The sequence below is a fragment of the Stegodyphus dumicola genome, chromosome 1 (genome assembly GCF_044657685.1).
Source record: "Stegodyphus dumicola isolate Sdum_Otavi_A_Nest chromosome 1, ASM4465768v1".
In the NCBI taxonomy this organism is placed as follows: Eukaryota; Metazoa; Arthropoda; class Arachnida; order Araneae; family Eresidae; genus Stegodyphus; species Stegodyphus dumicola.
In genome coordinates, this window is record NC_140768.1 from 74,000,757 (window position 1) to 74,014,450 (window position 13,694).

The 13,694-nt window shown below is 31.4% G+C and overlaps 1 protein-coding gene across 2 annotated transcripts in view; it reads left to right on the forward strand.

The window, feature by feature from the left end:
• The window catches only part of LOC118194999 (cell adhesion molecule 1-like), a 308,441-nt gene extending 307,824 nt beyond the window's left edge, over positions 1–617 (forward strand). For both annotated transcript variants that reach the window (XM_085816246.1, XM_085816247.1), the window contains exon 6: positions 175–617. In XM_085816246.1, coding sequence (XP_085672372.1) covers positions 175–290 — 116 coding nt within the window. In that variant the 3' untranslated portion in view covers positions 291–617. The remainder of the gene's footprint in view (positions 1–174) is intronic.
• The last annotated feature ends 13,077 nt before the right edge of the window (positions 618–13,694 follow it).

Sequence of the window (13,694 nt, forward strand, 5' to 3'; positions counted from 1 at the left end):
TTTTCATTAAATATGATACCCGAAATTTTTAGTGATTACAATACTTCCTTTACCTCATCCAAGGAAGTAAAAATGGTTTCGCTAAAAGAACCATATTAGAAATTCAATGTATATTCGTATAAAATGTAACTTATCTTGCAGATTAACATTGAAAGTTTTTTTTTTAATTTTCAGTCCAAAATCACTCCTCAAAACTTTGTTCCGTCCACTGGATTCTGCGCTTTCTCCTCTACTTTGTAGCCGTCATCAGGATGTCGGATTTCGCCAGATCCAAGCTTCCTCTTGGATGACGATGGAATACTCCATAAATGTAAAACTTTCTAATCCAGTCTGTGATATTTAAGTGTGCGGAACAAGTCGTGCCTATCCTCTGTCATAGAATCGGTGTTTGTCGTCGAAATATGTTCAGGAAGAAGGACAGCGTTAATGTTCAAAGGTGGTTTATAAATTTAAGTGTTGTTTCAGATATATATATCTATATATACGTGTTTGTTGAAAGTACACTCAGTGGGGACTGTTTATGTAATATAACCTCACGTTTCGATTGTTGTATGGAAGTTTGTAATGTACACGTGTTAGTCCGTGTAGTACGTAATAAATATTTGCAGAAAAGGGAATTGTATTTTTGATTAATTAAACGGTTTGATAAAATGTAACTATATTCCAAATGCAAAACGCCAAGAAGGAAAAGTACAAAATTGGAAAAAATTTTAACAATACATTAATTTCGAATTCCTGAATCTTAACAGCGTTGTCTTAAAATTCTGTTTAGCATTTTGTTAAATCATACAAACAACACAAACATCCTAAAATATTGCGAAACTTTATTAAAATAAATAATTTACGTTTCCTGGAACGGTAGCTTCGTTCTTAACTATTATTCGTATGTTATTTGAAATTTTACAATGTGCATATGCTTACAAAGAGATAAGTCGTTAATGTAAATAGTGTGTTGTCTTTAAAAATATTTCGTAAAACATAAACTTTTACCCGGAAAGTTCTTCCTATTCCAGTTCGTTTCATCTAAAACAACAAAGCAAAAGTCCTTCAAAATTTACATTTCCTTAAGCAAACAAATATTTCGCTATTATATGTATAGTTGATTTGATTAAATATTTCAGAAAATGCATTTCATTGCAGAAATTTGTAAACAGGAATTCGTAGGAACAATGTAGAACAATGTTTGCTTGAACAGGAATGTAGAGCTTTTCTTACGTTATTTTAAATGCGCAATTTTAAAAGTTCATACAATTCGCATCTGAGAAAACAAAGTGATTCCTATTTTGGTATATTAAATATGTTTACACACTCATCCTATATATAGAATAATGTATGTTCAGCAGAAACATTTTCTTTTATCTAATTAATTCAGTAGTGTAGTTTAAAATAACTATTTTATAAAATCAAAAACGTATTATTGTTATCGACGATTTAGGAAATTCAGAAGTGTATAATTCTTTTTGGTGCATGGAATTCAAATACCAGTTCTTATGTTACGTAAACAGTTAAATTAATCTTCAAATTAGTTAATCTAAAAAGATAAACCTATGAGAATTGATACATTTAATACGAGTTTTATAAACAGCCTTCAAATATAATACTTGTTTCCTTAGCTAGAAATCAGTAAAATTATCGTTTTCACATAAACTTTCGTAAATTTATTATATGGCTATGCTCTGTTTTGGCTAATTATATCACTTCATATTTGTCTTTTTATTTTGAGGTGCACTAGAATTTACATCCACTGGGTGATTCTCTTGTATAATTAGCGTGTTAAGGATGTTAATGCCGTAAAAACGTTTTTGTCACAGACATCTTATGCACTGCATTCTTAACCAGAAAATCCTCAACCTTTTGCATTGTTTAGAATATGCAAATTAGAGAATTAATACAGTGGCAGTTATAGATAGAAGGAGAAGAATTTTAAAACTTACTCAAGAAAGTACGCTGTTGACAGACAACTTTCGATTCTTACAACAGGAATAGGAACATAAATAATCAATACTACCAATCAATACTACCAAGTTAAATAATCAGTACTACCAAATGAATACTACCAATCATTACTACCAAGTTAAATAATCAATACTACCCAGTTAAATAATCAATACTACCATTACACATAAACTAGATATTAAGGGTAAGTGATCACAATAAGCCATCTACAAAAGAATAAAGAAATAGTCTGTTTATTTAATCAAATTTGTAACAATCTGTGCGAAAACTGTAATATTTCCCATACAGAAAAGACGGTTTGGCTATGCACTTTTAGATCTATCATTCACTTTCTAAACGTTATATCATATTGCAGGCTACAAAATGCATCAAGCAATTCTGCCTAGTAAAGCTCTTTTGCTCAAACAGTTTGAAGGATGAATTTCCTGTCGCAACATTTTACTCAAATACCAAAACGTTGAATATAGTGTTGTGATGTAGTTTTGTTTTCTTAGCCGTTCAGATGCATGGCAGGAAGCGACTGGGAACCCTTTTCTGCAATATTAGCTCCAAAGGGATTCTATTTACTGTCCCATTGAGCTAAATTTTGAAGAAATTTAAGTTACTAGGTAAGCAGAATTTCAAGCAAAGTTTCGATTGACTCAGTATTCTGACAGCTTTTATTTGAGTCTGTTCAACTTTACTCAATAGTATATTTTAGTTTTTACAACACTTACTTTAGTCAGCAAGCTATAAATGCGTGAAGAAAGTGATGTATATAACAACTTTCCTAAAATATTACTTCAAGACTCGGAAGAAAGAAAATTTTCTCTGTAATTCCAGCATAAAAGACAAAATACAGTTTCGTCTTTTAAATGAACAGATGTCATAAGAAGGCTAGAATTTTCTTCATTTCCCGTTGTATTCATATATATAGTTACTTCGTAGACCGACTGTGCTGAGGAGTACTTTATTCAGCTGACCGGTTGTTATGCCAATGGAAAAAAGAGAAGGAAAAATAATTAAATACGTGTATCCTTTCTAAGGCAAAACAGTTCCTTTACCTCACTTATTTCTAGCCAGTTTATTCCAAATAAAACTATCACAGCTTCTCTGAAAGTTTCGTGAAATGATCATAAAAAACTGAAAGAAGAATATACTTGATCTACAAATTAATTTGAAATTAATTACGCATTATTTAAAGCTTAAGAAACGTTTATATTACGCTAAAGCTATTTTAAAAACTCAAACAAATTTACCATTATATCATAGGTAAAAATCACATCTAAGGTATATGCCTCAAGCTTTCATAGATACAGAATCTATCGTTGTTTTGAAGCAAAAAGAGAACTATTTTCAAAAAATTAAATTTTCGTCTCATTTGAAGACACCAAAAATACGTTCTCCTTATTTCTAGTTTTTGCTCTAAATGTCTCATCTTATGCTGTATATAAAACAAAGATTTTACTCACTCACTTTATGATATGGTTTACCTAAACTAGCTAAATTTCAAATATTTCAACTGATATCATCTAGTAATATTTCACTGATATTGAAAGCACCTTAATTAAAATAAATAAATACAAGAAAAATGAGAAAAAAAAACCATTACTTTGACAACTATTTGCTTCGTTTCATGAGAATATTCAATGATATTTTATTGGTTTCCAAATACTATTCATGCTCTTCCATGTCCTTTCTTAACTAAATCATTCATTTGGAATCTGAGTGAATCCAAATGAGTCTCAATCACTCTCAGATTTGGAAGAAGCCAATCTCTCTTCCATCCCATGTATAATTCTGAATCATCATTTTAAAATGACAATTTAATTCGCAAATAGAGTACCGCTTAAGTTAAAAAACACTGAAAATGACGTTAAAATCCTAAATTGGCTATGTTTTATTTAACCCCTTACTCGTCGCACATTTTTGAAAAAATTTTGCAAAATCACCAGAATGATTTATTGAAGTTTTATTTTTATAAGCTCTAAAACGATTTCTATAAAAATACTATATTTTCCCTTAAATTTAACGCTTTTTAAACACACACACACACACATATATGTATATTATTTAATTATCTTATTTTATTTCCATTTAGCTTTCCTTGCACACCCAAGCTCAAGAAATATATGTAAAGTTTGAGACAGAAAACTGTATAAGCTTTAAATAATTTACACTATTATCTGCATTACGATGATGTTGTCTTTCAATATTAATTATAGCTACAGAGTGGTTATAATTAAAGTTCCATTTTGAACTGGTCATAAAATAAAACAACTGGACTAAATGTTATCAAACTTGGTAATCGTGTAAAGGATGTCATTAGAATTTACTTTCCGTGAAAAGAAAAGTTCAAAAACTCACCACCAGGGGAAAATGGCACTGTACGGAATATGGATAAACAGAATAAGACATTAAGACATCTATTTAAAGTGTGTTTAATTGTTTCTGAAACGTGTTACAAAGCATGTTCCATGTGGCGTCCACCATTTTCCGAAAGCGATATAAATCGCATTACTGCATTCTCAACAGCAGCTTGTAGCGTATTAGAAGGAATGTTACGGACATGTCGATGTATGGCATCTTTCAATTCCACGAAATTCTTTAGATTATCAACATAAACAGAGCTGCCGTAAACCAATTACAAGCCAATGGGATTTTACATAACCCCACAAGCAGTTTCCTTTCAGAAACGATTAAAAACGTTTTAAATCGATATCTTCATGTTTTAGGGCCGAATGCAGGCTTCAAAAATCACAAATTAGCAATCTGTAAAAAACGATTTTCGGATTGCGCACACTTTTGCGAGTGATTTGCGATCTCACATTTTCTAATTGCTAATTTGTGGCTTTCACGGACGGATTTTACCGTTACACTGATAGTTCACTCGATTGTTATCGTCTTTAACGCCTTAAATAGTCATTTTGTTTAGGTTAACATTTCTTAAGGGTATACAACATGTTAAACCCGTGTAACGAAAGCGTTAAGTTACATTACGACCCTTATTTCGTTTAACAATATTGCATACAGTGCCATTCCCCCACCCTAGTAGAGAGGTTTTAAACACCTTTTTTTTCGGAGAATAAATTCCCATGAGCTTCTTTACACGATTTAGCAAGTTCTATAATATTTGGTCCAGTAGTTTTCCTGTTATAACCATTTCAAAGTGGAGCTTTAATTATAATCATCCTGTATAACAGTTTTTCAAAGATTTAATAATTTTCCTGGGTACAGTATTGTTTAAAACATGGTATGCAAAGTTCTACATTGCAGTCATTGTAATAACACCTCGTTTCTCTTCTAATTCGTTTTCCATTTACATTCTTCTTAAATGGTGTATTCTTAGGCGGTAGTGTAAGTTCCAGAAATTGGCGTTCAAATAAACGACTTGATGATGCTTCATTCAATGGACCACTTTGTTTAAAAATGGAAAAAGTATGATATTTATCAATTATTTCATAGATCAAATCCGTTCTAAACTTTAAATGTAATTTTTTTCTTCCTTCGTGTTTATAAACCTGAAAGACATAGAAAACAGCTTGGTCTGATAGATGAAAGAATATTTTTTTATAATATTTTTACCACAGTTTCTTGCTACTTGATAACTAGACAGGTGCTAGTCTACAGATCCACATCTGCCATCGTTTTACTGTAGTCAATTATGACCTTTGGTTTTATTTTCATTCTTGCTTCCTTTAGTCCTTCCATTTCAGAGCACGGACTTTCCCATTTCTAAATGATGTAAATTCGTCAGATTTTAACTTTTAATTTTTCAGTGCTGGAGGCAAATTTCTTTCGTTTTGTCTAACAAATCCCACCTTTCAGATAAATCAAAAGGATATCAGATAATTATGTTGAAGTATAATAATTATCTAAGCCGATGCAGTAACCTTGTTTCGATAATAGCATCATTAGAAATGTAACAACTTGTAAAGGTACTATAAAAATAAGAATTTAGGATGAAATAAAGTATATTTTCCAGTATATACAGGGAATCCCGTAAATTCTTCGACAAACTTCTGATCGAGATATGACATATCATAAGGATTAAGAATTGCATAGGAACCCCTGCCCAAAAACATCACTGTACTCTGCCAGAGGGCGTTGTGCAGGTAAGTGCTAGTGGAAAGTCAGGATAGCCTCGTTCGAGCGGTAGGCACCATACGAAGAGCATGAAACTCTATATGAACGAAGAGCTTGTGAACATGTGTTTCCAACATGTTCGGGTGCCTGCTCATCTAGGACTGAATGTTTGTAGCCATTTGAACAGATCATTCCCGCATCGATGGATTGGGCATAGTGAACCGGTTCCCTGGCCCCTATTGCTCACCAGATTTATCCAGCCTTGATTTCGTTTTGTGAGGAGCCATCAAACGTATCATGTATTACGATCTAATTGTGTCTTAAATGGATCTCGTGGCAAGACTCGCCTGCGCAGCTGCTACAAGCAAAGAAACTCCTGGTGTTTGAACATGTTCGGCAATCAATGGCCCGTCAATGTGAGGCATCTTTGGCGTCTGATGGTGCAAACGTCTAGCATATATTGTAGCCTTCATGCTGTCGTACACCATTTATATTCACGTCCAATAAATGTTTCAAATTAATCACTCTCTTGTTTCCTTTCCCATCTTCTACCTCTTCTACAACTTGCCAATGACATTTCCGGGCAGGGGTTTCTATGCAATTTTTAATCCTTATGATGTGCCCTACCTCCCCCAGACGTTTGTTGCAACATTTACAGGACACTCTGTATAATAAATCACCATATATAAAAGTACTAGATTTCTTTAGCATTATATGTTTTAATACCAAATGTTGCTTTTTTTTTCAAAGATATATACTGACGCCAGAATAAACGTCCTTTGTACAAAGTTAAAGTTTCATCTATGGGAATATCTTTATCTATAGTAATTATTTTTTGATATACTTTATTTAAATGTTCAAAAATAGGCCACATTTTGTAGAGTTTTGGGTTAAGATAATTTTTCTTGATTATGAGAATTATTGTTCACAAAATGTAAGTATTTTTATACTTCATAGTATCGACTACATTACATAATCTTATGGATATTTTCTGAGTCCAATACATGCTTTCTTCAAGCTGTTTTATAATACTTTGAAATCAGAAAGCGCAAGAAACAAATGCATTTCATGCGCGATACAGGTTTCCATTCTCTTCTGCCTTTCAATCTTCTTTACCAAGAACATTACCTGATCACTTAGTCTTTTGTGCAATTATATCCACTATTTCATCATTTATAAAATGCTCATAATATTGTAATATTCATCTCCAGTCCGAAATGGCTCGAAGATGAAATATTAACTTTAGGCAATAAGTTCAACTAAAAACGTAAAGGACATGTATCTGGGACATCCAGCATACTACAATATAATAATAGAGCGACAGGAAAAATGTGATACATAACAACTGCAAGAAGATATCTATAATTATTTGCACAACTCGTTTCAACAGACAAGTAGATATGAAGAATTAAGCAAAGGCAAGCAAATTTTAAGTAAATAATGATACTCTTGAACAATGAAATCAGCATAACAATAATTACAAATGGAAGAAATATATTTGACTCAAAATACAGGAAAAAACATTTAGAATACATAAAAGGAAAGGAGCAATTTTTTTAAATACGAAAACATCTACGTACAGATATAAACAAAAGACTGAAGGTTGAATGCTGCTACAATGTCTCCTCTTTTTTTTCTTAAATCTCATGTGACTTAAGAACACACACCTACGCTAAACATTTTCTACCTTATTTTAACTTATTCTATCTTATTTTCTTTTTTATTTCTGTGAAATTTAATGAAAACCAACAGTTTTTATAGCACATTTGAGTTTGACAGCGTTAAAAAATATTACCATAAAAGCAGCACATTATATTTAAGTAAGAAAAAAGGTGTTGTATATTTTAGACAATGTCAAATGAATTTCTTTCTTTGAAATATATGTAAAACTTGTTTTATTAAGGAACATGATTTTATATTCTCAAGTGTATCCAAATGCTGCTAAATAATGAAGGCAGTCATTATACATTCTCCTGAATGAAAAACACAATAACGCCTCTTGCATCTGTGGTATTTGTTTTATTTATGTAAATATCATGTTACGTCGTGGACTGAAAATAAATAAACAAATATATAAAGAGATAGTCTCTGAAAATTTTATATTCAAAGACAAATATTTGAACAAAAAACATTTTAATCACATAGAATTTAGTTAATAATCTTTTATCTCTTTTCCACCGGCCATTAATCATTCGTGATAGATCATATGCTGTCAGTTACGATTGAAAATGTAAGACTAGCAATCATTTACTATATAAATAAATGTATTAATGCGCTTATTTATTATCAAAGGAAAGGAACTATTTAAAATTACAAGGATATAATTCAACTTATATCTTATACAACTCTCGAATGCTTACGTATAAAGCAATACAATTGTATTTAATTCATCTATGGGTCAAGATCACTAACAAGCAACAATTTTATAAGGTCTCTTTCCTTTAATGACGAAAGTATTCTTCAAAGACAGAAACAAGTAAGAACTATACTCGATAAACTGTTGTAAAACCTCGCACATATATAAATTAACAACTTTAATAACAAATAAAACACTCAATGCAGATATAACAAAGATTAGTTAGACTATTAGCAAATTAGCAATGAATGTCGCTCATGCATTCAAATATATCTTATTGCACAAGGTATCCATAATTCATGTTACAGTAATCAGAGCTGCGTACAGCTCTAACCGTCAACCCAAAATTATGAAATTTTATACATGACGTAATAAAGGGTTGGGAGAAACATTAAGTTAATCAATTACTGTTTGCTGAATTTGAAAGTACTTCCAAATATCACTACTAGAAGTTATATTAGTATAAAGTAATTACAATACACATACACATTTTTCAACGCCACACAGATCGTACTTCGGTAATTAAAATCGTTTATCTAATCAACAGTTCCATACCAGTTGCTTTACGAACATTTAGGACTCTGAAAGAGCCGAAAATAGGTCCGCCTCTGTTAAAGTACTTCTAAAAAAATGTTAATGGCATGTGAAGCACCAGGCTCTATTGTCATTTGCGCTAGAAGAGGAAGAAAATCTCTTTCTATAGAGAGAGTGGAGAAGATTGCGATTCGAATATAGAAGAACAAGCGTTACGACCGGAAAATTCCGTACAGAAGGTTGTCTTCCACATTCATTATACATAAAAATTTCTGCTAGCTATTAACGTATCTGATTTCAGTTTGGATGTATATTGCAAGAAAAGGAATCAAGGTACAAAATGAAAGAGTCATTTTTTTAATTAAAATCAAGAAAATATCACTTATTCGTGACATTTTGAGGAACTTTTCAGGGCTAAACCCGTAACGCTCAGAGGGTTAAAGCCAACGTCAGTGTTCGCCTTTTAGCTCTGTCGTGTGATAGGCTACGTTCAGCAATCCATAAGACCTAGCGGAATATCCTCCTATGTTGTCTTTATAAATATTCACATGAACAGCATTTGCTCACGTACAGCTCCAGTTCTCCTTACAGTTTCTTGCTCGCGCTGAGATATGTTTGGAATAGCCTTGGAATATTCTTTGGACAGAAAAAAAAACACATTTTCATTTGACAAATTCGGTGATTTTTAACAACTGCTGACTCTGGGATTCATAAATCCCGTCCTCAATTATAAAGGTTCCATTTCATAGTAAAAGGTGACGACATGTTATGCATTTATTGCATCATTTATTCTGAGGCTGAACCTTTTTCGAGGAGTTAACCTATGACAGGTCTTGTAGCAAGTTCGCTTATCGAGTAGTGATATGTCCGTTTCTCAGAAAACGAAGTTGTTCTGGTTCTACAAGTATGTCAATGTTTTTCAATCACAGTATTCATGCAAGATGGAGCTCTACTCTTCTGTAAAATATACATCAATAGGTATTTTATTCAAAAGGATATCATCAGCGGGTATTTTAGTCATTTCGTATTTCGTGACTCTATCGATCTCGAAATCTTAAGCCATTCCATTTGGGGTTATGAGGGATTTGAAACATCCGGTCAGCCGTGACAATCTGATCACGTTAACTTGATCTTACAGCAGCATTTCAGATAGACACATCGCTCGATTGTGGAATATGCAATACTACGATTTCCGATGGTAACTGGCATTGACGGCCACCATGTGGAGCATTATTTGCTGTAATCAAAATTGCACAAGTCAAGTTGAGGCCATATTTGGAGCTCATCTGCTTCTTTGTTAGATGGCTTTTCGTCTTTTTATTACGTCGTGCACAGACTTTCCCACATTTCTGACGCATATATTTACGGCTGTCGGCAGCTGTAAATAGGGGAATTTAGATACAGTGAACACTACTTTTGGAAAGGTTGTGATATAATAAAAAATCTTTTCGATTGGTGCTTTAGAGTATAAGACACAAAAAACAAATTTTGAGTTTTCTTCTCATCTCACGCAAAGAAAATTATGAAATATAAGGGGTTCCCTAAAAAATTCGTAGTGATCGAAAAGCTGACTTAAATGAACTTTGTTGCCAAACTTACTGGCTTCTTAAATATTCTCGAGGAAAGATCACTTAAAACCCTTGAAAATATTTAAAAAAACTATTGTAAAATTGCAGCCCAAAATGTATGTCTCACAAAATATAAATTCTCGACACCCGCCTTAATGAATTCAAATAGTAAACCACGGCGGCGCATTTAGAAAGGCATGGTAAAACTTCCAAAGCAAGTTGGATTTTCTTGTTAAGAGTATTGCAATGGATTTTTAACACAAAAATTAGTACTTCCAGTTTCTAATTAACACAGAAAAAAGAATACAGTTTTAATTTCAATAAATTTCCAAGAAAATGCATCAATGCATTATTAAAGGAAAATTTTGGAAGACTTATGCTTCCGTTGTAATAATTTTTATTTCGTTATGCATTCATATCCATAGATAGTTCAGCAATTTTTATTGAGTTGAATTGTAAATAGTTACATTGGAATCAATTTGAAAATTAAGTTAAGAAAGCAAAAACAATATTAACGTTAAAACTTAATTAATTTGATACATTTTTAAGTTAATTAACTTGAACCATGGATCAGAAAACTGATATTTTGTAATTAGGTTCTCTAAGAATTTTGAAAAAGTAAGAAAGATAATGCGAGTAGATTTAGTGACTATTTTTTTGAAATTTAAAGCAGTATATTAAATAAAATAATCTTTACACAGCTCAAATATAAAGCATTTTTATTCGAAAATTATTACATGGATCTCAAAAACGAAATTCACTATCATGGTGGGAACTTATGATTTAAAACCTGATAAAAGGCATACTTTAAAAAGTTTTATAGAATTTTTTCTTCCTTATCTTGTGCCTTTGTGGTGTACATGATTTACATCTCCTAGCAGCCGGGAGGTAAGGAATACTTGATCATTCTACAGAGAGTCCCTGTTTCGGTGCCATTTGTAAAGCTATTAGTTATTTAACAAAGCAAGGAACTAGAAACGTCAGCAGGGCCTCAACGGGATTCAAACTCTGAACATCCCGACTGCCAACCCAGATGTGATTCTAATTACAACACATAATATACAAATATAAGGTAAATGGTTGAAAGGAGGAAATGTAAAGGAAAAAACCCTTTATATGTTTACTTATTTATTTTCAGCATTTTGCAAAATTTGCAAAATTTATTTTTTGAAAAATATTTTTTCTGAATAAAATTGTTTTTAGTACTATATTTTATTAAAAGTACATCAGCAGTTCTACGTTGTGCTAACATTTTATTATGGAGCCTATCAATGCAATTTCAAAGTGTACAGAATGCCACAAACTTTAAACTCGTATTCAGTTCATTTTCCGCAAGAGAAATAGTGAATAGATAGGGACTTCGGAATTTTTCAAATTATTATACAAATATGAATTAGCTTCCTTAAAATTTTTTCTAATGTGATTGCATACTAAGGCAAATAAATGTCACGCAGATTAGCGTGAAAACTAAATAAAACTAAAAACTGTAATATTCTATAAACATAATAAGAACATAATGAAGTAGCACGTAAATTTTACAAATAAAACGCAGTGTACATATCACAGTCATATATCTAGTATTAATTTTAAGTAACATGTCTGCTCATTAAATAAAGTCTAACATGTCTACTCACTAAGTATAAAATAGTATACTGTAAGTGACTAAAACCTGCTTAAAATAATACATTTATGAACATAAACAAAAATTGTTTAGTTCAATAATGACGATATAAATTTCCTTCTCATATTTTTCAACTATGGCGTTTAAAGTCAGCGCCTGGGTTCCTATAGAATTATAAAAGCAAAATTGAAATTTTTCAATATGCCAGTGTTATTTTAAATAACTTTCCTTTTAAACAACATTGGTAAGCTTCTCTCTACCACATGTTGAATGCCAACGTTCAAACTTTGACGAATTCACTAAACTGCAAACATTCCTTCAAATTGCTTCTTTAAATTTCTGAACTTCAACTTCAGAGTTATCCCATCGACCGTGACTCTTTCAATCCACTTATTTCGTCAATTTAAATTTTCTTTGCCATTTAAATTTGTAGCCAATATCTGGCCCATCAAGCTACTTCACTCAACTCATTCAAAAAATTTCTTTCGCGGAGAAAAATATAACTTTCTTTCGCCTTTCTAAATTTGCCTGACTGGCAATGAAATAGTTTTCTTGTCTGGGTTTTTAAGACAAAGAGGGTTTTCTTGTAACATCCAATTGGAAATCCGACTTCACGTCGGTCGATTCTAAATATCCAGACACATAAAATACTTTACTGCTACTTCGATATTCAATTCTTCGTATAGGTATCTTCAGCTGCCAAATATCTTAGCAGGAATCATGCTTCGTCTGAATTTCCTTCACACTGAATTTATTTCTTAACCACTTCCACTTTATTCTCAAATATAAATAAGTAAAATAAATAATCGAATTCAATGAAATTTTAGTTAAATTTTTTTCGAGCTTTATGTTTTCTTCTAAATTTAAAAATTGGACATTTTTGAAAGAAAAACATCTAGTGGTGAAGAAGGGTGTGTTCCTGTGATTATTCATAGAATCAAATAGTATTTCGCAATTCTGAATCTTTCTTTTCACAGTAAATGCGAAAGAAATAAAATTTTCTGTCCGTGCATAATTATATACATTTTAAATCGTTCTGTTTAGATCTGTAATTTCATATACAAACCATTAAACAAAATTATTTCTAAATTTCTTTGACATTGCTCAAAATTTATTTCCAATATGTTTATAATTTTAAATTTAAAATTGAAATCCCTTTCAAAATCATTTAAAATTCACAATTCGTTTGCAAATTCTTATTTACTTTAATATTTTAATATGCTTTCGAAATAGCATTAATGACAAGATTTCAAAATCCTCTTCAAAGCAAATTTTAAACATATTTCCAAAATTTATAAATTTGATCCCGAAGAGAACGTAAGTATAAATTCATCGTTTCAATATATCCTTGAAACATTTCTATTTTGCGCGTTATAAACAGACAGTTGTATTAACATTCCGTACTTTATATCGACCAAATGAGGTATTTAATCACTATAAACTCAAGATTTCATTCATGTTTAGGATTACAGAAAAATGAAAGTATAATTCTTTATATTTAATAAGGGGTAGTAATTGCCATCTGAACCTAAATACGGTTTACATATGATCAGTTTAATTAAAAAAGAAGAAAATGTCCTTCAATTAGTGATCC